The 25,137-nt window shown below is 42.8% G+C and overlaps 2 protein-coding genes across 3 annotated transcripts in view; both read left to right on the top strand.

Annotated features, from left to right (window-relative positions):
- The window catches only part of IPO9 (importin 9), a 40,812-nt gene extending 24,843 nt beyond the window's left edge, over window positions 1-15,969 (top strand). The window contains exons 14-24 of the mRNA XM_075521877.1: window positions 1,209-1,368; window positions 2,404-2,630; window positions 2,843-2,991; window positions 3,932-4,060; window positions 5,921-6,196; window positions 8,028-8,194; window positions 10,256-10,389; window positions 11,942-12,061; window positions 12,501-12,602; window positions 13,428-13,504; window positions 14,085-15,969. Of these exons, the coding sequence (XP_075377992.1) occupies window positions 1,209-1,368; window positions 2,404-2,630; window positions 2,843-2,991; window positions 3,932-4,060; window positions 5,921-6,196; window positions 8,028-8,194; window positions 10,256-10,389; window positions 11,942-12,061; window positions 12,501-12,602; window positions 13,428-13,504; window positions 14,085-14,195 (1,652 nt within the window). The 3' untranslated portion in view covers window positions 14,196-15,969. The remainder of the gene's footprint in view (window positions 1-1,208; window positions 1,369-2,403; window positions 2,631-2,842; window positions 2,992-3,931; window positions 4,061-5,920; window positions 6,197-8,027; window positions 8,195-10,255; window positions 10,390-11,941; window positions 12,062-12,500; window positions 12,603-13,427; window positions 13,505-14,084) is intronic.
- A 1,795-nt stretch (window positions 15,970-17,764) lies between these two features.
- LZTR1 (leucine zipper like post translational regulator 1) overlaps window positions 17,765-25,137 on the top strand; it is a 37,263-nt gene continuing 29,890 nt past the window's right edge. Inside the window, exons 1-9 of one of the 2 annotated variants that reach the window (XM_075521876.1) lie at window positions 17,765-18,038; window positions 18,124-18,186; window positions 18,318-18,374; window positions 19,040-19,119; window positions 19,498-19,606; window positions 21,109-21,192; window positions 22,725-22,782; window positions 23,367-23,506; window positions 24,500-24,701. In XM_075521876.1, the coding sequence (XP_075377991.1) occupies window positions 17,863-18,038; window positions 18,124-18,186; window positions 18,318-18,374; window positions 19,040-19,119; window positions 19,498-19,606; window positions 21,109-21,192; window positions 22,725-22,782; window positions 23,367-23,506; window positions 24,500-24,701 (969 nt within the window). In that variant the 5' untranslated portion in view covers window positions 17,765-17,862. The remainder of the gene's footprint in view (window positions 18,039-18,123; window positions 18,187-18,317; window positions 18,375-19,039; window positions 19,120-19,497; window positions 19,607-21,108; window positions 21,193-22,724; window positions 22,783-23,366; window positions 23,507-24,499; window positions 24,702-25,137) is intronic. The other variant, XM_075521875.1, reaches the window with a different exon arrangement.

The following is a 25,137-nucleotide window of genomic DNA, read 5'->3' as shown; positions in this document are numbered from 1 at the left end:
ATCAGCGTGCAAGAAAGTCAAAGGAGTTGTTGAAAGTCGAACCTCAAGAATCCTTGCAAATAATTAAAATTTGAGAAGTTTAAGCCAATATGAGCATTATTGCTGAGTCCCATTAAGTTGTGTCAGTGCAGAAAAACAAATTGCTGGATGCTTTCATCAAAGAAATATTTGTTTAGCCTATTACAAAGAAGTTTTTTTCTTTTTTTGAGTTAATTTGGAATGAAGAAATAGTGTGCAAAGTGCATAGTGTGCAATGCATGTAAAAAACAACCTCAGCTATTTACATATATTTACACACATTTGCATATGTGGTATTGGGTTGTAAATGAGCTAGTGTGCTCTAGAAGGGGCTCCTGGATTCAGTATATAGATAGTTCTCAGAGGATGTCCATTTAATGCTCAGTAGTGGTAATAAGACAAAGAAACCTTGCTTTTTATAATACTTGCTTAGAAAACAAAGCTTTTCTCTTGCTATATATCTTGCATGGAGTTTTTTATGTCCTCGTCTTAAAATTAATACTTGCAGGAATATAAATAATGGCACTAAAGATGCTGAGAAATAGAGAGCATCATCTGTTTGAGGATAGCCTAAATAGATAAGGATACTTTTAGTCTGAAAAGGCAGAAGGGTTAAGTGTGATAAAGATACTTCATACTTTGATAAGTGTAAACAGGTGAGTAGATAATGAGTATTCACTGTTTCGCTGGTGCTGTTGAACATCATGTTCTGTAATTACAAGGTGATGGCTGGAAACTAGAAAAGTAATCTGTAAAAGATCCCTGTATACATGCTCTGCTTCTCTAATTCTTTCCCCTAAGCTTCTGCTATTTGCTGCTCTTGGGGACAGAATATTGAGCTAGATGACCAGGAATTACTGAAAAAGCCTTGATTCTCTTCCTTTACGTTTGTTCTGATGATCACTAAAGCATGTATTGCTGTATTGATGAACAAATTCGATTGTAACTAATTGAGGGAAGAAGTTGTTTTTTAAACGAATTAGAAATTATTTTTTGAAATAACTAAGAAAATAAACTGGATTCTACCCATGAAGAAAAATTCTTTGTGTGCCTGCACACTGGTCTTCTGTGTCATATCTTACCATTTTCCTGCTAGGATGACAAAATTTTGGATAATGGATGGAAGCAGCTGTAATTTTAAACTCATAAAACTTACTCTAAAACCACTGGGGTTTTTTGTTTTGTTTCAGTGTCTCCTTTTCTCCTGGGTCGTGCTCTGTGGGCTGCCAGCCGTTTTACAGTGGCTATGTCTCCAGAACTAATCCAGCAGTTCCTGCAAGCCACTGTCAGTGGTCTACATGAAACCCAGCCTCCTTCTGTCCGAATCTCTGCAGTCAGAGCTATCTGGGGGTAAGTAAACCCTAAGATATTCCAAAGCTCCAGGGATAGGTGGTATAAATTACAGTTATAAAACTGGTATGTTAAAATATTGATATTTTTGTATAGACTGTGGAAGTATTTGCTTTGAATGAAATAGCATTAGCTAGAATAAATAGAATAATTAGAAATATTCTAATAAATAAATAGAAAAAATAAATAGAATTAATAGAATAAAAAGTGTAAGCAGGCAGGTTCAAAATAGAATAACTCTAATGAGGAATATGAAATTGAGATTCAAGGTTGGCTACAATAAAATGTTATAATGGATACAGTCCCAAAGAGAAGTAGAACTAGATAGCGATGGAAAGCATACAAATGAAACCGAGATTACTCCTGTTCAGTCACGAAGGTGGCTGAATGACATAATACGGGCTTGTGGAGCAAATCACAGTAAGAAATGTTGGGGGGGGGTGTCATCCTGTTTTTGTAAATAAGTTGCAAGAAGAAAAAGGGAAGATCTGCTGTATTGATTCTAATGTGAAAATTGAACATTAGTTTAAAAACAAACACACACAAAAAAACCACAAAAGAACTACTCTTCCCCACCCCCCAAAACCACCTTGTCTTCTATTTGCATTGAAATGATAATGAATAAAGGCAGAGACTTAAAACTTGGTTATTCCTGAAATTGTTTTTTTTCTTCCGTAGCTCACTCGTAGAACACAGTGATTAAAGACGTTGTAAGCAGTGAGTCTCACTCAGACACTTTTTTTCCTCAAGGTTTATTTTCTCCATCGGTAGGCAGTTCTTAAGAGAGAATTGTTACTAAGAGGCAGTGGAAGCTTTTAACATCACTTGGCTCAACTCTGCTTCTGTGAACCATGGAATGAGGAGGAAAGATAGCTGAGCTGTTGAGAGATCAAGGAATAGTAGACTGATGGGGAAAAGTCCTAGAGGAGTGAACTTAAGGCAAAAGAATGAGTGGAGTGAAATAACCTCTTATATATCATCTAGTGTTAAATGTATAACCAATGTGTATTTTTGTATCACAAATTTCTTGTCTAGCTACTGTGACCAGCTGAAGATCTCTGAGAGCACCCATGTGTTGCAGCCTTTCCTTCCTAGCATTCTTGATGGACTGATCCACTTGGCAACTCAGTTCAGTTCAGAGGTCCTAAACCTTGTGATGGAGACGCTGTGCATCGTCTGTACGGTAGATCCAGCATTTACAGCAAGTGTGGAGAACAAAATCTGCCCCTTCACGATTGCAATATTTCTGAAGTACAGTAATGGTATGCATTCAATTTATATTCTCAAAGTACAGTTGTTTTTGCTACTGAATCCTGGTGCTAAAAACTTAATAAATGATAATTGAATGAACATTGATTCATTGAACGGTAAAGCTAGAAGGGAAACTTGCTGCTTTGCCTATTCGAATTAGTGGTAGCAAAAATTGAGATGTGTTTGTTAGTATGTTTTAGTAAATGGTGCTTTCTCTCTCCAGATCCAGTTGTTGCTTCTCTTGCCCAAGATATCTTTAAGGAGCTAGCTCAGATAGAAGCCTGCCAGGGTCCAATGCAGATGAGGCTAATACCAACTCTTGTCAGCATCATGCAGGCCCCTGCTGACAAGATCCCAGCAGGGCTTTGTGCAGTAAGTGCTACAGTGGTACATGGTCTTGGCTGGAGATGATTCCCTGTTCTTTAACATATAGGATGGCTGGTCTGCAAAGAGTAGAAAGGTTGCTTTTAAACTGCTTTGAAACAATGACTTCGATCATTGGTAGAGGTTTCTTTGTGGAGAGAAGGCAAACTGCAGGTGGGGGAAGACGCTTCCAAAAGTTAACTTTAAACTGCTCCTCTGGCCATCTTCCAGTCTCTGCAGCGTATCCCTAGTCATTTTACTTTGACATAGCCATCTTTCACCAATAACAGTCTCCTCTTTGTGGTGGAATGTTCTCCAGCAGGGTGCACGACTATTCCTTGCACTTTTTTTCTAAGGCTTTTTCTGATTTGTATGTCACATACGTATTAATTGCTGGAGATAAATTATACAGGTTTGTCCTTCCTATAAAAAGTCAGCTTATAAAAGATTAAGCATTGACTATGTAGAATGATTGTACGGAATTAAACCCATAAACATCTTTATCAATATGCTTATAATCTGCCTATTGATTGGTACGACTGTAACAATCACTCATGGGTAATTAAAATAAATTTTAATCAATATAAACAACATGGAACAAGTCAGCTAGAACGGTTCTCTGGCTGTACTGAGTAGCATGCATTAGGGTACCGTGAAACTGTTTGCTGTATTTAAGTGGTTACGCTGCTTTTAATGTTTGAACTGCTTTGGGAACTTTTACAGCGCACACCATGTGTCCATGTCAAATACAGTGACGCTGTGGGTGCATGACTCCAAGGTCCTCTGATTTTAAAAATATTCTAGACTGTAAAATCAGGATGTGATTGCAGTACTGCCTCACATCCCTCCAGTTTACACCTTTTGATGCTTGCACCATCGGTGGGTAATTCTGACTTAGCATACTATGGCTGCTACTGTAACAGTGCTTTTGTTTGTGTTTTCCTTTCAGACTTCTATCGATATATTGACCACAGTTGTGAGGAATACAAAACCTCCTCTGTCCCAGCTCCTGATCTGTCAAGCATTCCCTGCGGTGGCTCAGTGCAGCTTGAACACAGATGACAATGCTACTATGCAGGTAACACTGTGGGGAGTGGTAAGGGCTGCAGGGCTATGCAAGTCGAAGAGAGGTGACCACGTAAGACGGGTCGCATAGCCTTTAAGGGAGCCCAGGCTTTGCTTGTCAGTAGCTATATCAGCAGCTCCTCGGGAGTCTCTGCCACCTCCAGTTTGTCATGAAAGTACTGCTGTTCAAGGGCCTGCAATGACTTTTACTGTTCATTCCTTAATTTGGAGGACCGGAGTGAGTAAAGCAGCAGCCTTGATCTTTTTTTCTATTTTAGGGCTCTGGAGTACAAAAAAAAAAAAAAAAACCCAAAAAAACCAAAAAAACAAAAAAACAAAAAAAACCCAAAAAAACCCCCACCAAAACCCAAATGAAAAAAAACCCAAAACCTTATTGCTTTCCATCCCTTGTAATAACTTTCATCACACCTAGGAATGGCAGAGGCCGTCTTCAGGAACATGCTCAGGCATAGGGAAGCAAAAGAGCTCCTGCATAGAAGACCCTCTAGGCCTCCTCCTTCTTGCCGTTTTCTCCTGTACTCATTTAGGTGGGAAGGGGAAGGCATACTTCTTTTTGACTGAGCCAGATATGGCGTGGAGGGAGAGCAAGGATTCATCTCAAACAGCAGTAGTGCCTGAGCTGTGCTTGTTGGCAGGCTCTGCTATTACCTGATGATGTCTTTAGAGCAAGAAAGAAAAAGCTTCAGAGGCTAAAAGTGCAGGGTGCCTTTTCATTCCAGCTACTAGCTGACATATAAATAGTAAAGCTGGTTTCATTCCTTATGTAAGGAGTTTTATAGTGCCAGCTGCCCTTTGCCATGTGAATACAGACCATAGAAATGGCTTTCCCTGAACAACATACTGGTAAGAATAGAATCATGGAATCAAAGAATCGTTTAGGTTGGAAAAGACCTTTAACATCGTCAAGTCCCACCGTTAACCCATCACTGCCAAGTCCACCACTAAACCAGGTCCCTAAGCACCACATCTACTCGTCTTTTAAATACCTCCAGGGATGGTGACTCAACCACTTCCCCCGGCAGCCTGTTCCAATGCTTGACAACGCTTTCCGTGAAGAAATTGTTCCTAATATCCAACCTAAACCTCCCCTGGTGCAGCTTCAGGCCGTTTCCTCTTGTCCTATGGCTTGTTACTTGGGAGAAGAGACCGACACGCACCTCACTACAACCTCCTTTCAGGTAGTTGTAGAGAGCAATAAGGTTTCCCCTGAGCCTCCTTTTCTCCAGGCTAAACAACCCCAGTTCCCTCAGCCGCTCCTCATCAGACTTGTGCTCTAGACCCTTCCCCAGCTTCATTGTCCTTCTTTGGACATGCTCCAGCCCCTCAATGTCTTGTGCTGAAGGGCCCAAAATTGAACACAGTATTGGAGACCAGCAAGAAGAGCTTGGAGACCAGCATGCTGGTTGCTTTGCTGGATCTTTGTTTTAAGAAGGAATTCAAAAAGACTGCAGTTCGGCTGCTGGGTTATGTTTTGTTCATGCTACACTTTCCTGTCTTCATCTCTCACTTGTTAGAACCTCTTGGAATTTCTCTGAGTAACAAGACTGGCATAATAATGCAGCTACTTCAGGTTGTCTTTGTATTTACTAGATGATCTTCTTGAGGGCTGCCTGGGCAGTGAAGAGTTTTGTACTTGATAATGAACTGAAGTCCGTAGAAATTATTTTTAAATTTAGGCACTCATTTTACTGCACATTAGAGAGCTTGGATCTTTTACAGATTCCACCAGTTTGCCCATTGTTTTTATCTTGGTTAAGGGTCTTTTTGGGGTGATGAAAGGAGATGTCTTCCCACGCCTCCCTGCTCCCTTGCCTAGAAAGGGAAATTCTAACATGACTATTTTCTCGTTTAGAACGGTGGCGAGTGTCTGCGTGCATACGTCTCGGTGGCGCTGGAGCAAATTGCACAATGGCATGATGAACAAGGCCACAATGGACTGTGGTATGTGATGCAGGTGGTCAGCCAGCTTCTAGATCCAAGGACCTCAGAATTCACTGCTGCCTTTGTGGGCAGGCTGGTCTCCACTTTAATTTCGAAAGCAGGAAGTGAGCTGGGAGAGAATCTGGACCAGATCCTGAGAGCTATCCTCAGCAAAATGCAACAAGCGGAGACGCTCAGTGTAATGCAGGTGAGCAGGCTGGGCACCCAGGAGAATAAGTAGAAGTGTCAGGAAAAGAAATTGTCTTTTTTTTTAATTGTGTGCCTGATTATTTATGGCTACTGCAGTTGGAGGTTCTACATATCTTCTTGAAGTAGTCAGGAAAATGCCTGCTCTGCTTCTACAGAGTTGTCTGGATTACAGGGTAAGCCAGGTTCTTGTGGGTAAGCTTCAGTGCACCTTAAATAGTCCCCCATGACCTTGTGCTTGCAAGCAGTGAACCTTTAGAGGGGACAAGAGTTGCCCAAGTTGCCATGTTGTGGCAAAGGCAGCACATGTTTTTGAGTGCATGTATTAAAAGGATAAATGCCTGGGAGTTGAGACAAGGTGAACTTACGGTGGACGGGAGGTGTAGTTGGCCTGCATCAGATGAGAGGCCAGACAAGAGCATCACCATCTCTTCTAGCCTTGACCTATTTCTAGTGGCACACTTTTATGGAATGATTTTATCCCAGTGGTCTTCATTCTCTCTGCTATCTTTCTTGTCTGTGCCCTTAATGTAAAACATCTAGTGATGGCTGCCCTGGTTCCTCAGCAGCAGCTGGGGGAAGGCGTTTTGCTGGCACTGTTGAGGAGTTCTGCCTTCTGGCAAGATCCCACCTTTGCCCTCGCTGTGGGACTTGGCTGAGGCTCACTCTGCTCTAACCCTTTTATCTTGTGTATTTCTCTGATTTTTGTATGTGTGTTTTTCAAGCCAGCACATGGTGAATCAAGAAGGCCATTCAGATGTCAGCACAGATTTCATCTTAAAGCCTTGATTTTTTTGTTTGTTTGTTTGTTTCCCCTTGGAAACACTCTTGATTCTTAACTGTTCAGAATGGCTCTCACTTTGCTTGGTATTGGTTTTAAAAGATTTGGAAGCTTAAATCTGAAGCAGTCACATGAAGCCCCTGTAGCCAGGAGAAGAGAAGTGAGCCTTTCACAATGCTGAATCACCTCCCTGTGTTAGCCTGAAAGCTGGACCTCTGGAGGTGGGCATCATTTCCCCGAGGAAGCCTACAGGGATGCCCTCAGGCTTGGAGACTGACGTTTAGTTGTACGCAGCATATGAATTCTACTCCTGGTCTTTAAGATTCAGACTGTAAAACTGCATCTTGTAAAAAAAAAAAAAAACCAAACCAAACCAGAACAAAAAAAAAAACCTTTCTAAAACTTGCAGTTCTTTCCCTAAAACTTGTGTTTAGAGTGCACTCAGAATTGGAAGAGTGCTGCTGAATTATGATGTGATGATGTGGGAGAAGGGTGGTCCTGTGGTGGAGGTGATGATGGGAAATCCCTGGGGTGAAAGGGGAAGAGAATATGGGTTCTGGCTCTGGACCAATAACTTCTGTTCCTTAGCTTGATAATGAGACACGTTTCTGCTAGATTTGTGTGGATTTAGAGCTCTGTGTATAGAACCATGTGTACAGCTTCTGGTCCATCGAGCAAATTAGGGCAGTTGCGGTGTCTGAGTGTTGCATATGTTATTTTTGCTAGTCAAAAGTCAGCTGCAACCTCTGATATTTTTTAAATAGCTTTTTAATCTTTGCTTTAGGAAGGTTTGTTAGTTTGGGGCATGGGTGTGAGTAAACTTATTCCTGCTGTGTTTTTTGGTGGGGGATAAATACTGCTGTTGACTGTAGTAGTTTATTGCCTGCTTTTGTAGCACAGAGTGTCTTGCAGAGGGTTATACTTCCTCTTCCTCTTGGGGTTGGTAAGCATAGTCTCTGCTCTTGCAGAGAACTCAGTTACTTGAATATTTGATAAAACATTTTCAACTATTAAATTATGTACAGCTAATGTTTCCTTTCTCCTCCTGTAGTCCTTGATTATGGTGTTTGCTCACTTGGTTCACTCACAACTGGAACCGCTCCTAGAGTTCCTGTGTAGTCTCCCCGGACCAACTGGCAAGCCTGCCTTGGAGTTTGTAATGGCTGAATGGATGAGCCGGCAGCACTTGTTCTATGGGCAATACGAAGGCAAAGTCAGGTAGGATGTTTTCATAAGCAGGATCCATGCGTTAACGTTAGCTGACTGATCATCCCATTGCAATTAAATGCACTGGGTGTGAGGGGAAGGGGAGCTGGTTCAGACTTGCATTAGTGTGTGCCAGCGTTGGACAGAATTAATTTTTCCTGCACTGTCAGTTTGGCTCAGGAGAGTTGTGGTAATTGGAGCAACCTCTGATCTTCCTCTAAGTGCTCCTCTTGCTGCCTGGTATTTCTGTGCTGGAACAGGGTGACCCAAGGGGGAAGGGGGTGTTTACAAGAAACACAGGAGTGCTTTTGAGATTGAACTTCTGTGCCTGGGATGAGAATAGCCTCCAGGCATGAAATTGCCTTTATAGACTACTGTAGAGTTTCAGGGCATTGTAGAGGGTTTCCTAAGAGAATCTGGTGATTTCTTGTTGATTTAATGATCTCTTAAAAGTCACTAAAGAAATCAACTGAAACAGTTTTCTCTCCCTTTTGCTGTAGGAGCACATCTGTGTTCTGGTGGAGAAGTACTATATTCCAAAGCATGAAATATTCTGTATTAATGTAAATTTTGCCGCAGCTGCTGTCTTTGATTTTTCTGGAAATGTGAAGCCTAACAGACCACTCTTAGGGGTCTCACCAGCTGTTAACTCACTTCTTAGTATGTGTTGGTGTGTTATTGTTATAAGGCAGTCAATAGCCTGTGAAATGAATAATAAGAAAAGGCGTGTTTAAAATGGACATTTGTGAATGATCATGCAGAACAAGAGGCAGTCTGATTTGGGGATCTGGTGCTGTTTTCAGTCACACTTGGTCTGTTTCATCCCTAAGAGCAGTGGTTTGTCCCCATTTTGACAGAGCAGGGTTGTCTGCAGGATCCTCTGAGACTGCTTATGACCGCAGGGAAAAGCCAAGGCTGACGCTGATAGGGAGAACAAGATTAAACTTTGTTGTTCAGTGCTGTCTCTAATTGTCCAAGATTAGAGCTATTTGTGTGCAGATGGCTTGGCAGGGCTCCACACTGTATTAAACACTTTGATTTGGGTTATTTACGGTGATGCTTATTGTGCATTAGAAAATGCTAGGTGTTTTCTGTGTACTGAGGAAAAGCAATGCCTGCTCAGAAGACCCTCTTGTTTAGAGTTAGTAAAAGGAACATGAAGATAGCTGACGCCTTCTGTGTGCATCAGTCCCTGTCCCTGTGAGTGGCAGGTTGAAGAAGTGGCTATTTGCTCTTGACTTGCATGATGAAAGGATGGGAAAACTTCGGGCAACTCAGGGGTGGCATGTAAGATCTGTGTCCAAACCAGCAGTATGGGAACTCAGAGCCATAGTGTGGGAGAGAAGGAGGGTGTGAAGTGAAAGCACGAAAAGAGTGAGTTCCACAGAGCTCCGAAACTTCAGTTTGAGACTTGTGGAGCCAGGAGAGAGGTTTAAGAGTGCCAAGTGTAAATTGGTGGCCTTAACCAGTAGTCAAAGTCATCCTCAGTATGGCTTGAAAACAGCCTGGAACTGGAGAATGCTTGAAAGTGTGGTGTACAAGTCCGAGCAGCAGAGATGGAAAGTACACATGAAGATATCGAGGGAGCAGGCTAGAAGGTCTGAGTGTAGCTGAGCTGTGAAGGACCAGAAGTGAAAAAGAGCTTTTGAGACTGGAGAAAAGTAGAAGAGATGTTCACAGCTGCAGATCAACCAAATTAATACTTTCTTGCCACTGCTTTCCTCTTAATTCCCATCTTCATCTGCATGTGATGCTTCAGGAGTGTGTTTAACCTCATGGCCCTTCTGAACTGGAAAAACCGTTAATGTATGTATGCACCATTTGGTAGTGTTTAATCCAAAGCTTTGTCAGTTTTTGACTTGCTGTGCAGGTGAGGAGATGAGTCCAGTTTTGGATGCTGACATAAAGCAGGCAAAATAGGAAAATTCTGTAATGTTTGTTCTTGGCAAAAGTGTAGAAAAAAGGGCATCTGAATGTCTGCTCTGGAGATGTGTTCCCTATTAACAGTCACTGTGAAAGCCAGGCAGTTTAGAGACAATCTCATCTGTAATTTTCCTATTCCCTGCTTCCCAGCTCTGTAGCATTGTGTAAACTCCTTCAGTATGGCATCAACACAGATGACAAGCGACTTCAGGACATTCGGGTAAAGGGAGAAGAAATATTTAATATGGATGAGGGAATACGGACACGATCAAAGTCAGCCAAAAGTAAGTAATAATTTTGCTGGTTTTAACAGGGTTTTTTTTCCTGTTAGTAGATGCTATGAAAGGCTGTAAAATAGATCTTGCAGATCACACAAAGCTGTGGGAGATATTTCCTACAGAAGGTGCATGTTGTTTTTTAGAGCTAATCCATACATCATTACTTAACATATCCATTATTTGCTTTAATTCTGCCAAAGTCTGATCTGGAAGACTCCAGATAAGACTCTGATTTAATATAAGTGGATGAGGTGATTATGGGATAGGGAGTTATTCATTGCTATTTTGCGTCATCCTGTTCCATCTAATGAGATAGAATTGATAATTTCATGATGCCTAGTAGCTTCTCTGAGAGGAAAGTGTTTAGTGAATGCAGAGATTTTAAAAAAAAAAAAGTAGTATTTTTTTCGATGAGACAGACTTTCACAAATACCAGCAATGATTTCAACAAGTTAGAGATCACTTTTAAGGAAAGCTTGGCCGGTCTCCTGCATAAGGCTTGTCTTATTTTTAATTGGCTGAACCCCAAATCCTTGATTGGAGACTACTGTATAGAGATTCACATATTAAATCGGAGAGGGCGCTCGGCAGGTTTGTTTCTGGGGACAGAGCCCCCGAGGGGAAGACACTGGGGAGCCGCTGTCTTCAGCAGTCAGTCAAAACCTTGGTTCTGAAACTTGCTGTGCACAAACAGTTGCGGGATAGGACGTAACAGCTGTACTGATCCAAACTGGAGGCCCATCGAGGCAGTTGGTGTTCCTCAAGCCTTCAGCTGTCGTAGGCTTGGGGGATTTGGGGTGATGCAGTAAGACTTAGTAAAGGAAATAAATAGGGGAAAGCACTAGGAGTATGAGAGGTAAGTAGTGGTCACAAAACACCCACTACCTTATTATTCTTTACTTAAAACCCCCCACCAAACAGCACAAACCAAACTCAGATGTTGTCTAGTCAGATAGAAGAACAGTAATTGCTAGCATTTGAGCACCTAAAGAGTTAAAACTAGTGCTTCCAGTTTCTTCATTTGATAGGATCTTTACTTTTGCAATTAAGGACAAAACCACTGTCTAGCTATCCCTGTGGAATAATTAGGCCTTGCGGGAGCCCTGGTGAGGAAAAGTTGGAGCTTGCAGTGTCTCAGAAAGGGTAGAGCCACGCGTGGGAGTGCTGCACTGCTCATTTACTTGAAAGCACTGCTAGATGTGCAACAATAATTTTAGAGAATGCTTAATGAAGTCATCTGTAGCTATGATTTTGTTGAGTAGACTCACAAATTAATTCAGCTGAGAAGATTTTAACTATGCCTTTTCATTCAAAATATGCAAGATTTGATATTGCAGTTAAGATCTTTGGAAATCCAGCTGTGAAGGTATATGGAAGGAACATTTGGGGTTCTTTTTGTCAGTCCCTTTTTCCTCCCAACCTGGAAGTTTTTGCTCGTCTGTGACCATTTTAAACGTATGGTAAAATTAAAAAAAAAAAACAACCACCACAAAAAAGGCCTGTTTTTAGCAACTTCTTATTAAAAGCAGAATGCATATATATTTTTCTTCTTTTACAGATCCTGAACGCTGGACAAACATTCCTTTGTTAGTAAAAATCTTAAAATTAATAATAAATGAACTCTCTAATGCGATGGAAGCAAATGCATCTAGACAGACAACTGCAGATTGGAGCCAAGGTAAGATACTGGGTTTGCTTTTCCTCTTTGCATGGCTTAAATCTACTTTGTAGTCTCTTCAGAAGCATTTATAGTAATAAGAAACTCACAATAGTAAATAGCATACTGTAATTACAAAGGCTTAAATAGTGATCCAAAGGATAAAATCAGTGTTGTGTGTTCTTAGACCTGAAAATTATTTTGGGCCAGTGTATCTGGTTTGCCTTTCTTCCTCCCTACTTTAAGCGTCCATTCTTGCAGCTGCTTTTTGCTTAGCTCCAGTCCTTGAGTTACTCGTTCCACAGGGATGGTAAAGGTTGCAGGTGTTTCCCTTCATCCACCTACACAAGCAGGGATGTCTGCCTAAAAACTATACAGTCCCCTGTATAGTGATCGACAGACTGGACCTCTTAGATTTTGTTTATTTCTAGAAATTTTTAAATTTTTGTTTTCTAAACAGATGATTCAAATGATATGTGGGAGGATCAGGAAGAGGATGAGGATGAAGATGAAGGCTTAGCAGGACAGTTCTTATCAGATATTCTTTCCACAAACAAGTATGGTAAGTAACAGCTTTAAAGTGCTTACTCAAAGTGAAAATAGAGTAGATGACATCCTAGTCAAAGTTTTCTTTCCTTGACAGCAGCTCAACAGAGACTGCAGGCAAGGGGAAGGAAATATTACGCTGGGATTTTGACTAAGGACTTTTTTCTGTAAGAGAGGGACATGTCTGAATAACACGATGATTAAATAACTGCATTTTTCACCTGAGAGTTCAAATGCTGCGTAGGCTTCATGTTGCCGTGAGGTTCATCCAGGTATTTCTTCTAAAGAGAAAATTGATGCTTAAAGATGTAGACATGACTTTGGAATGACAATGTCGTAGCAGCGGATGAACTTGTTTGTGGAGTGACCTTGAGAAATAATAGCTGCATAAAGATGGAGCAGGTATAATATCTTCTTTCCTCTGCTCTCCAGTTTGCCTATAGTCTTAGAAGAGAGAACCTTACAGGCAGATACAATACGGGAGACTGCTTACATTAGCACAGAATTGGCAATGTGTCACCCTGACATAAGGTTAAGGCGTAAGATAATAGTGCACATACTAGACAAGCACGTTTGTTAGTTATCCCGTGTATGCTCGTCTCGCCTGCGCGTTCCTTGAGACTCACGCTATGACCCTTCTTGTTCTGGGGTGTCGTGTTTTCTAATCATCTGAACTTAAGGAGTGAATATTCTGGATACAAATTTTTTTACCCAGCAGTGCTGAAACTATTTCTTTTTGGATCCTTGGATCTCAACAGTAGTTGAATAATAGAATAATAGAATACTTCCTGAGGTATTTTGCTCTGTTTGATGTTAAAACCTGCTAATTTGCCTCTGACAGATGAGGATTACTATGAAGATGATGAAGAGGACGATCCAGATGCATTAAAGGACCCTCTTTACCAAATAGATCTCCAGGTGATGCTCTAGAATGAGTTTTTTAAATCAGATTCCTATCATTCTTTATAAACTTAATTTTTCTGTGTTGTGCTTGAACAAAACTGTGAACACCAGCTACTGATTGTTGTCCCGAATGTACTCAGTTAATTGAAACTACTTTGGGAAGTGCTGAGTATCCCAAGAATGCCTGGAGATATTTTTCCTTATTGGATCAATATCTGTAACTTGGAAATGTGAATGAACAAAACTTTTTGAACAGAGGGAGATGAGTCTTTTCTACCCATGAGCTTCACAGCTATTGGCTGAAGTCAGAAGTAGATTGGAGACTGGACATGACAGAATTTCATACTCCCCTGGGAGATGCTCCCACCCAGTCACAGCCCCTGTGTGATACTTTGCTCCTGCTTTTTACCACCACCCGGCAGCCGTTCATCAGCCCTTCCCCTCTGCTGCCGCCCTTCCTTCCACATCACTTTTCTGTTCCCTGCAATCCCTTTGTCTTACTTGGTGCATGTTGACGTTTATCTTTTGATACATGAAAGAAACAGGATTTCCAAAGTGACGTGATGCTAACTGGGTCTTTCTGTCTTCCTTTCAGGCCTATCTCACTGACTTCCTCTGTCAGTTTGCACAGCAGCCCTGCTATGCAATGTTTTCAGACCATCTCAATGAGAATGAAAAGCGAGTGTTACAGGCCATTGGTATATAAACCCACTCAAGAGACCATCCCGATCATATCTGAACAATATTTTTTTGGCTTATTCCACGTTTTATGATTAAACATAAAACATTTTCCAGTGTCTACCTGCTTGTTACAGGTGGATGATGGCCTCATTGCAATGTATTGAGCCTCATCTTTACATGAATCTGCTAAGGGAAGGAATACTAAGAAAGCAGCAAGGACAGAAGTCTGTAGAGCTTTGCACATTGGTCTCACCATGGGAGCACTTTCATTTTCCACAGTAACTTTCCAGGAAGTTCTTAAAGATAAAAAAAATGTGTCCTTAATATTTTTAAAAGCAAACTGTCTCTACCTGTGAAGAGGCACGTAACTGAGTTTCCCATAGCACAGTTGGACAGAGAAAGGAATTGGGTCACTTACAGATTGCTTGGATGTATCTTGAGAAATGGGAAGGTGGTTCCTCTTCACGCTCACATAACACATACAGGGTAACTATCTTGATCTTACAGCGTGACTTCTTTTTATAGAACTATAGACTCTTTTATCAGAGATGCCTGAATGGTATGGAACCTGTTTACAGGAGTTTGGATGGGAAGCTGAGACAATAAAACTGAATGCATATCTTCTTTCCTATTGTGGATGGGGCTTTGTCGCTCACATCTGCTGTCTAGTCCCATGGGAGCAGTTCTTTACTAATGCTTTTGTGTGCACATGCTCAAAGGAAGCTACCACTTAAATTTCTGTTCCTGTGGCATGTGGCTACTAAAGACTTTGGGTTTATGGAACACAAGGAGCCACAATTTTTAGGGGAAAAAAAACCTGATTGTATTTTACGTATTTGCTCCATGACAGCCACTCTGAACTACTTTGCTTCCTTCACACTCCTGTGTGTATTTTTATAGAGTGGTAAAATAACATTTGCAAATTGATTTACCCATAAGAACAGCGTGATGTATCTCACAACACCTCTCTGCCTTTGGTTCCCCCTTGGGGATAATGAAAATAAAACTATTAAAATGTACATTGGTATCCTTCTTATAAAACAGATTTAAAAGGAACTTGCACTTGTTTCCTGAAGTCACTTTTTTAAGACATATTTCTCCTTAGGAAACTTTCTGTATGTGCCGCCCGGAGGATGTTAGGGTATTTTGCAGGAGTCATCTGGACAGAAAGGGAGTCCTGTAATGGATACATCTTCTTCTGCTTAAAAGAAAAAGGCTGACCCATTATAGAGTTTCCTTTCTTAAGAAAGGTACTTGCTGTTCCTTTGTGGAATAATATGCTTTGAAGTTGTATCTAAAAACCTCCAAAGAGCTGGAGTGATTCTGTATCTTACGGGTCTAACAGAGTATAGCTTTTCACTTTTTTACCAGGAGGGGATAATAAATTAACTTTTTAACAGACGAAGATGGCACAATTTGTTTAGCATGTGTGGGGAAAACGGTAAAATAACCGAATTCTCAAGCAGACCTTGCTCCCCTTTCCCACCCCAACCCCTCAGGTTGTGCCTGAGAATGGGCAGAATGAGGGGGAATCCCCACCATTCCCTGCAGGCTGATCTGACCCATCCTTGAGTCCTCAATGGTTTTGTATGAATAGCTCTATGAGAAGCAGAATTCGAAGCCTGATTTTTGTGTGTGTGCATATGTGTGTGTCTCTAATAAGGCATAAGCTCTGATCAAAAGTTCCCATGCAGCTGTGTCACGGTATCTTTCTTCCCTGTGGATTCTCTGGTTTTTAAGAATATATAATTAAACTTTGTGCCGTGGCCTTCTCTTCAGTGGGAATGCTGTGGTTCTGTCTTCTGCCTAGACATTCTTTTTTTTAAAGTCTATTAGGGATGTTGTCTTGAGGCATTTGTCTCTCTCAGCTTTCACTGAAAAGGGCCAACAAGTTAAACTAAAGAGTGCAGTCTCCTGAGGAAACCAAACTAGAACTAGATGGCTGCAGTGGTGTATCCCGATAGCTGTACAGGAAGGATCAAGTGAGTGTCCTCAGAGTGACTGCTCCCAGCCTGGGAAGAGGTAGGACCATCTTTTTTTGCCCCATGCATTGGCAGCAAGGCTCAAAACCAGTCATCCGTTCTTGGAGGTAAGTGAATGCCAAACATCTGGAAGCATCTAGGTGTGTTTTAGGGTATCAGTTGTAAATGCAGCACGTTCGGGTCTGGTTAGCCAGGGCTCGTGGAAAGATGCTGGTGGGGTTCGCGTGCTTTCTGGTGGGGGTTGACTGGTGTGTGCCTTCATGGTGCTTGCTTTAGTTAAGTTGGATGGTGGGTTTAAACAAGACCATGAAAAGTGAGAGCAGCCTAGTACTACTGATTCCATTCCTCATCCTCAACTGAGAAACCAAAGGATTTCTTTGCAATTGTGTCTTGTAGAGTTCCTGTTGGAGCTCAGTGTGTTGGTTAGAAACCACTCTGATTCGCAGCTATCGATGGCTTTTCCAGGAGTGTAGCTGGTGAGATGGGAAAGATTGGGGGATAAGTGGCTTTTGGGGACTAGTGCTCTGCCCTCTCCCTCCTGCAGCATGAGCTCATGTGCAGCCTGAGCTGGCCAGGCACGGTGCCACCGCATGGGACCTGCGCTAAGGGATGGAGTTTGGGACCAGCCCTGGAGATGGTGGGCACAGGATAGCTGTGCAGCACACCCGATTGCAAGCAAACTTATGGTTTGCAGGATGTTTTTTGGCAAGAAATACTGTGGCTCAAGCTTCCCCTAGCAGAGGCCAAAATAGGCTATGAGAGCAACGGTGTGCAAGGGAGATGGTTTGAAGGACCTGCCTGGTCCTACTGGTGCTCGCAGTGATGTAACTCCTTTGCCCTTATGCTTTCTCACTGTTCTTCCTCCCAACAAAATTCTGAATGCTCCGTGATGTATCTTTAAGCAAGATTTTTTTGCTGGAGGGGTGTCAGCTTTGCTGAAACAACTCTGACGTGTAACAAGGTGATTGCTCAGGATGAAAAGTGCTGGACTCTACGGAGATGCGTCTAAAGGCTGGTTTCGAGGTGCAGAGCACTCTTCTTGTTGTCTGCTGTTGAGAAGAAACTAAACTAATAGTCGTAAAGCTTACTAACACCATGTTAGGAAATACAAACTCCCTGTTAAACTGAATTAAAACTGAAGGGTGGGATGCAGGCTACCGCACAGCCCTGGGCACGTGCCACTGCCGACATTGATGCCTGGCACGTGTGTGTCCTGCTCACAGCTCCTCCGTGGGGAGGAACCGACCGTGTTTTGCACACTGGGTGTTACCTTGCTAGAAGGGCGTGAGGCTCCGATAGCCACGGACTATAATTTCACTAGTTAATAGCTCAGCTGTGACTCTGGAACGAGACGTTATGTGTATTCATGAGTATTGTTCTTGGTTTGTTTTTTTGTATTAACAAATAAACTCCTTTGATGTATACAATGCCCGCCTTCCGAGTCTTACCGAGGCAGCCCCGGTGCCTCCTGGGTCCCCGCGGGCCCTACCCGCCGGGCGCGGGCCTCGAACGCGGAACCTTCCGCCCCGCACCGCCCCCCCCCCCGGAGCGGTGCATGCTGGGGGCTGTAGTCCAAGGGCGGCAGCCGGCCGCTCCGGAAGCCCGGTCGCGGGGCACGCCGGGAGCTGTAGTCCGGCGGTGAGCCCGCAGCCACGCCGGGAGCCGTAGTCCGGCGGGCGGCCCCGCGGTTGCCGGGGGCTGGCGCGGGCCATGGCGGCGGCCGGAGCCCCGGCGGGCAGCGCGGGGCGCTCGAAGGTGGCGCCGAGCGTAGACTTCGACCACAGCTGCTCGGACAGCGTCGAGTACCTCACCCTCAACTTCGGGCCTTTCGAGACGGTGCACCGGTGGCGCCGCCTCCCGCCCTGCGACGAGTTCGTGGGGGCCCGGTGAGCGGGGGGCGGCGGGCCGGGGGCGGGGGGGGGGCGGTGAGCGTCCCGGCGGCTGCTGACCGCCGCTCTCTGCCGCCCGCAGGCGCAGCAAGCACACCGTGGTGGCCTACCGGGACGCCATCTACGTCTTCGGCGGGGACAACGGGTAAGGCCAGGGCGGGCCTGTGGGGAGGGGGAGCGAGCGCCGAGGGGAGCGGGCCGGGCCTGAGGGGAGCGGGGCTGCCCCTCGCCGGCTGCGCGGCCCGGCTCAGCCGCCCCTCTCGTTCCTCCCCGCAGGAAGACGATGCTGAACGACCTGCTGCGCTTCGACGTGAAGGACTGCTCGTGGTGCAGGTGGGCTGCGCCGGGCGCTGCTGGCTCGGCCCCTCCCTGCCTGCGGGCTGCGGGCAGGGCTGGGAGAGGCCTCATCCTTCCCCAGCACCTCGGTGTAAAAGTTGGGGGCTCTACCAGAGCGTCCAAGGGGAAGCATCACCCCCACCCAAGTGCTGTCATCGCTGACCTCTGCAAGCCTGCTGTGTGGCTGAGCTGTCAGGGAGGTCATCGAGTGTCCCCACACAGCTCCTGCCAGCCAGGGGGTGCTGGGCAGCACTGCGATGGGCAGAGCCGTGGGTTGTCACTGTTCATACACCCTGTGAGAGAGCTGAAAGGATGCGCGGGCAGAGGGACAGCCCCTCAGGGCAGGAAAAGTGCCAAGGGGGGCTCACAGGTGCTTTTGCTTGGCTCCTTTGCTCTGGACAGTGCAGTCTTACCTGTGCCTCGCTTGCCATCTCTGCCAAACAGATTTCAGCAGCGTCATGTTTGTAACCATTTATGCTTATAGCGCAAAGTCTGTCATAAAATCTTGGACAGTATAATTAAGAAACCAAAACTAGTGAAAACACTCAGGAACAGGAGAGTAACGTTTAAACAATTGTTTCTTTTTTGAATCTGCACAGTAGCTTTGAGTGCCTGAAGCATGACAAGGGTGTTTGATTGCTGCTGTTCTAAATGTTGTGCAGGGCTTTTACCACGGGGACCCCGCCAGCACCGCGGTATCACCACTCAGCTGTGGTCTATGGGAGCAGCATGTTTGTGTTTGGTAAGACAGTGGCAGATTACTGTTGTGCATGCTTGGAATGATAAATGTGCTGCTATTGTTTTGAAAAAAGAATTAGATATTTTTAGGAAGTGTCAGAAGATCTTATTCAGTAGCAAATGCAGTATTTTTCATGGCTGACTGTGATTTCAGCTTTAGCTTGGAAATACTTTTCCTGTTTTCTCTAAAGTAAAGAAGGCTTGAAACTCGTTACCATAGTGTTTCTTTAGGGGTAGGAGTGGAGAAGTCTCCCACCTGTAGTAGTCCATTAGCCAAATACCTTCTCTTTGTGTGATCTGAACTTCAGTTTTCTTCCAATATAATGACTAGAAGTGTGTATGCTCTATTGTATTTGTGTCTGATGGAATTGTTGTTGCCCAGGTGGCTATACTGGAGACATTTATTCCAACTCCAACCTGAAGAATAAAAATGATCTGTTTGAATATAAGTTTGCAACTGGACAGTGGACAGAGTGGAAGACTGAAGGAAGGTAAGGAGCTGGCATCGTTACCCTACTCTTCAAGGCGACTTGAGCGTACCTCAGCAAACATTTAAAATGACACAGTTAGAATTGGTTACAATGCTAATATTAAGGCTGCAGGACGATTTCTGCTCTACTTTCTTGATAAAAGTTTTCTGAAAACTGTCTGTTGTTCCGAAGGAGTTTTTTTGCAAGGCCTCCATTCCAGAGTGTACTGTATTGGAAATTTGACCAAAATCCATTCTTCATGTTTCATTTCTGTGAGAGAAGGGATGAGAGCAAAGGCAATGTTTTCTTTCAAATGGTTTCTTTTTCAAGGATAGCATGAAATTTGTTGATCCCTCATAGTTTCAATTTAGTTTTATCAGAAAACAATTTGAAGCTTATTTGTAGTTAAATCTACACATTCTTTTCTGAATAAAGTTTGACTTTCTTGGAGTGCTCTGAAATACACACGCTTGCCTGAAGCGCCTTAAGGTGATGTGTGTTCACACAAATAAAGTCAGAAGCAGATGAATGAGTTGATGATATATGTTGGGATCTGTTGAACACAGGTTCCTGAGATTCAGCTTTCCAAGGCAGAATCAAATCCAGTAATGCATTACTTCTTAAAGTTGACTTGTGCACATTTCAGGATGTTATCCGCAACACTGATTTTGACCCAACTACTTAATGTTTACCACACCCGCATATGTGTCTTTACGCACAATTTATTGCTCACCTCTGATGAGCATATGTTATGGTTTAGAACACAGACCACATTGGTAGGTTCTCTTTCTGGTTATTCTAGCAACTTCAGACATTTTGGAGAATAATTCTTATTCATATTTTATGAACTCAAATGTCCTTGTCTTACCCCACAATTACAAGTGTGCATACTGCACAAATGATCTCGAACGAGCTAACATTACATCTGCTGGCCTTGTGGCATCACAGTTTTGCTCAGGCCTTCTTGGCTGATTTAGTAAAAACAACAAAGATAGGAGAAGAGAAATCGTAGGTTTGATCTTTTATTGTGGGCACTGCATCTCAGGAACGCCTGCTAAACCATCCCAAATAAGCATTGTGAGCTCTGTCCCGGGGCTCATTTATGTGTTCCACCTTCTTAGTGCATGAAAATATTAATTTTTATAGCACGAGTGGATTGCCACTTTGCCATAATGATAGTGCTATTAATTGTCCCACTATTTGCTATTTCCCATAAAATACTTTAAGAGTATTTGAGGCCTGGCAATGAATTAACTGGGATTTTTTTTCTTTTTATTTTCTGTATGCATTAAGGTAATTTTTCTCTAATGAAGGGAGCAAAGTGTAAAATTCTAAAATGTTCCCTTCAGAGGCTTGCTTTCTGTTTTGAGGGTGTATGACAGAAGCAATTTCTTGGCTTGAAGACATTTTGTGTAGGGGGATTTATTCTTCTTACATGTGTGTTTTAGCTGTCATGCAGATCCTTCTTATAGCACCTCTGCAGGTGATTTAAGATTTTTTTTTCTTAATTTTCTCAACTGCAGATTGCCAGTTGCAAGGTCAGCTCATGGCGCGACAGTGTATAGCGATAAGCTGTGGATCTTTGCAGGATATGATGGCAATGCACGGTACGTGGTGAGATCGCTCTCTCCTTGGGCACTTTTGTAAAGTCCCAGTCCCTCACTTTTCACCTCTGTAGAGACATTTTTGTATACCGAGCGATTTAAATACCTAACTGGAGCTTTGCAAAACCCAGCCTGTTGTTGAGCATTACATTTTTGCAATTCACCAGTTCATGTGAGTTCAAATAAGTATGTGTTTAAAACCTAAAAATCTGGTGACTCAGAATGGCTATGGATGTATAATTTGACAATCTTTTTGGCTGTAAAGGTGCTAAAAGATCTTTGAAATTTGGCAAATGAGCATTTCTCAGAAGATACCCGCCACAGGCCTTCTGATGTCGCTGAAGACTTATAGAACAAAGCATGAATTTTCTCTGAAGTTATATGACAGAACTAAGAACAATATGTCAGCTTTTTCTCTGAAAATATGTGATACCTTTGGTGGAATGCTGCACTGAAATATCAAGATTATTTAGGTTGAAGGGAGATGAGATTTTGGATGGGAAAAGACTGGAAATGAGTGGTACTGAGAAGCTAGGGAGAGTCTGGTGCCTTGTCCCAGATGGCAGCTCTTCACATTTGCTGTTAGTCTACCGGGGAAGAATCAATTCTGAACACATAATTTTTCTCTGTCTTGATGAACTTGAGAAGTATTTTATGTTGATGCACAATATTTGCATCCTGAGAGCATATAGAGATTGTCATAAAGTGGGAGCTGCTTCAATGTGCTGGGCTGCCTCCTCTTCTGAGGAGAATCTGCAGAAAAGTTATCAGCTCCTCAAAGTCTCCGGGAGAACTGCTGCTAATTGGAAAAACAGACGGGATCTTTTCTTTATTTCTGGAGGAGGAATTGGAGAAAGATGCATGACTCTCTGGAATTGCTCAGTTCCAGCTTAGGGAGTTCCCCAGGGCCCTTGGGTAGCTGGGAGAGATTGGGTGAGAGGAGCTGTCTAATTTATGTTAAATATGTCTGATCATGTTAAAAAATGTCTTTTTGTGGAACATAAGCCTCCAGGCAGGTTCGAACACAGGAAGCATCTGTAGTTGTCTGTGAGTAACTAGTACTGGGAAAAGCATAGTCAGATACGTAGTAGTCAGCAATGTGTCAGGTCATCTGCTTCATCCTCCACTATGTATTTGAGGTAGAATTCAGCCACGTAAATAATTACTGTGGTCAGTCTCAGGGGTTAGCAGGGATGGGTAGAAGAAGGCAGGGTAATAAGGGGTATTTCTGTAAAAATCCTGAAGATTAAATAGCTCAAATCCTTAAGCTCCAGGCAGAATTGCTCTGTGTAACTGTTAACTGTAGTATACTTGTAACCAGAAAGATGCTAAAGCAAGCGTAGGTGGTGGTATAAAATTTAGGTGTAGGACAAAAAGATTATAATAGGTTTTTTCTGTTAGCGGAAGTAGGAGATTCTTCCTGTGCAGGATTCGGAATGCTGATAAAATAGGATCTCTGTCCTTTCAACTCTATGAGCTAAAAATTACCAAAAGTAAACTGTTTCAAATCAAGCATTTTTGGTGTTATCACATAGGTTAAATGATATGTGGACAATTGGCCTGCAAGATAGAGAGCTAACATGCTGGGAAGAGGTAAGAAGCTTTAATTTGAACTAACACATAGAATTTTCTTTTTTGTTTTCATACACAATTATTTAAAATCTCCTATGCTGGGTTATACTGCTCTCTCTTCAGAATGTATTTGTCACACAGCTGAAAAGAAACAGTTCAAATTTGATTTTTGTGTATTTGGAAAACCAAGCATATATGAAAGTGATTTTTTGCTTGTGAATCTGTGAACCGGACCTAGACTGCCCATGGTGGCTTTGCTATGCCCCCTGTAAAAAGAGACTGCATTTCCCGCTTTAACCACTGCCATAGATGGGGAGCTTTGCTGGCTGGCTATCAAGATCAGAGTCCTGATCCTTACAGGATCAGCGGCTTTAGAAATGTGGCCCCTCATCCTTTTTTTCCATGGTAAAATTAGTCTGTGCAGATGTGTAAGCACAGCATTAGTTGGTTACCTGTAGCCAGATTTATAGGGACTTGGTTGTCTGCACCCGTTGCTGCCATGTGGCCTATCTGCTGATGTATTGCATGGTCCTGCAGCACGCTCAACACACGTAGCTGTGCGCTACAGTAATACATTTTAAATTTTGAATTTTGTTATCTTTCAGATTGAACAAAGTGGTGAAATTCCTCCTTCGTGCTGTAATTTTCCTGTGGCTGTTTGCAAAGACAAAATGTTTGTTTTCTCTGGCCAGAGTGGAGCAAAGATTACCAATAACCTCTTTCAGTTTGAATTCAAGGAAAAGATGTAAGTGTAGACAGTTAAGTTGCGCAAAATCCACGTAGTACTTGACTACTTCGGCTGAGAAATGCACAGACTTAAGGGTATTGAGGAAGAATACTGCATCTCATGATGAGGAAGGGTAGATAAGATAAAATATGGACTGTTTTAATAAGACTTTGTTGTTTGCCATGTGCATCAGATTGGTCTTTTTCAGCAGATGAGCAGAAAGTTTAGTAGATTCATTTTAAACAATAAGCACGAATGTTAGTGTATTCAGAATGGGATGCCAAATATTACCTTCCTAAAAGTTGTTATATGAATTAAAACCAGATTAAAACCAGATTAAAACCAGACAGAGGTCCTGTGAAATACCAGTTCACAGTGAAATCACTGGGAAATGTAAAACGCATAGTATCTTTTAAAATCTGGAGTATTCAGTTTGAGACGTTTGGTGTGATTTGCTCATAGTGTTGACCATTGCTCTGAAAACGTGGCCCCTCTGATGGGGGAAAAATGCCAAAAAGTGGGAATACAGACGCACCGGTCTGTTCTGACAACCTGGTCTGTCTAGTTACTGGCTGAAGTGGAACCACACCTGAAACAACAGCTAACGGCGTCCAAACCTTGGCTGAATAGGGAATAAACGATGCCTTATCAACATGGGATACGGTATCAGAATGGTGCCCTTTACTTAGAAGGGTTAGCTGTTAAAATGTGTGATAATAGATCACCAATTCCTTCCCAAGTTGTGGTCTTTGAGCTGCTGGGATTTACATAAATACATCTGGGTTATGGAATCATGTTGCCTTTATCACATTTTCAGTTAGAAGTTTAGCAACACGGAGCTGACATAGGTGTCTGAGAAATCTGCAGGATCCGTCGTCGTCTGTGCTCATGAGGTTCAATAACTACTGTAATAGAGCTCCTCTTCTTTAGTCTTACAATCTGAGAGCTAGAAAACTTACTTTGCAGAAAAGAATTGTAAAAAAATATACTGTTTCATTTCTAATGTCTTAGCTGGACACGAATTCCTACTGAGCACTTACTTCGAGGCTCCCCTCCTCCTCCACAACGAAGATACGGCCACACAATGGTTGCATTCGACCGGCATCTCTACGTGTTTGGTGGTGCTGCAGATAACACGCTGCCCAATGAGCTGCACTGCTACGACGTGGACTCTCAGACCTGGGAAGTTATCCAGCCCAGCCCAGACAGTGAGGTAAAACGTTGAGCTCTTGTTTTCTTCTTTTATGCTCCATCTTTTTTTGACCCATTTTTGCTGTCAAGCTATGGACATGCTTTTGACAAGGACATTGACTTTTAGTTAAATAGTAATAGCTCCTTCCCACCAATGGTTAAGCAGCTGAAATATTGTGGGCAACAGGCTTTCAAAATTAGTCAGTGTTGACACATGTAAAATTTTATTTAATACTGTTTAAAGAAATACCATAAAATAATTGTAATTCAAGTTTTGAGTCAGTCATTATCTGACAGAGATCAGGAATGAATGCACTGTGGACCAGTGGTTGTGTGGTTGGCTGTGTGATGCTCTTGAAGCAGAATTCAAAGCTAGACAAGATTTTCATTGTTTCGCTGTAACAATGCCTGTGTGCATAAAATCATACAAATTCTGTAATTATACAGAATAGCATTTC

This window comes from Mycteria americana, chromosome 20, assembly GCF_035582795.1.
Source record: "Mycteria americana isolate JAX WOST 10 ecotype Jacksonville Zoo and Gardens chromosome 20, USCA_MyAme_1.0, whole genome shotgun sequence".
Lineage (NCBI taxonomy): Eukaryota > Metazoa > Chordata > Aves > Ciconiiformes > Ciconiidae > Mycteria > Mycteria americana.
The sequence above is the reverse complement of the archived record's forward strand: the minus strand, read 5'-3'. Positions and strand labels throughout refer to the sequence as shown.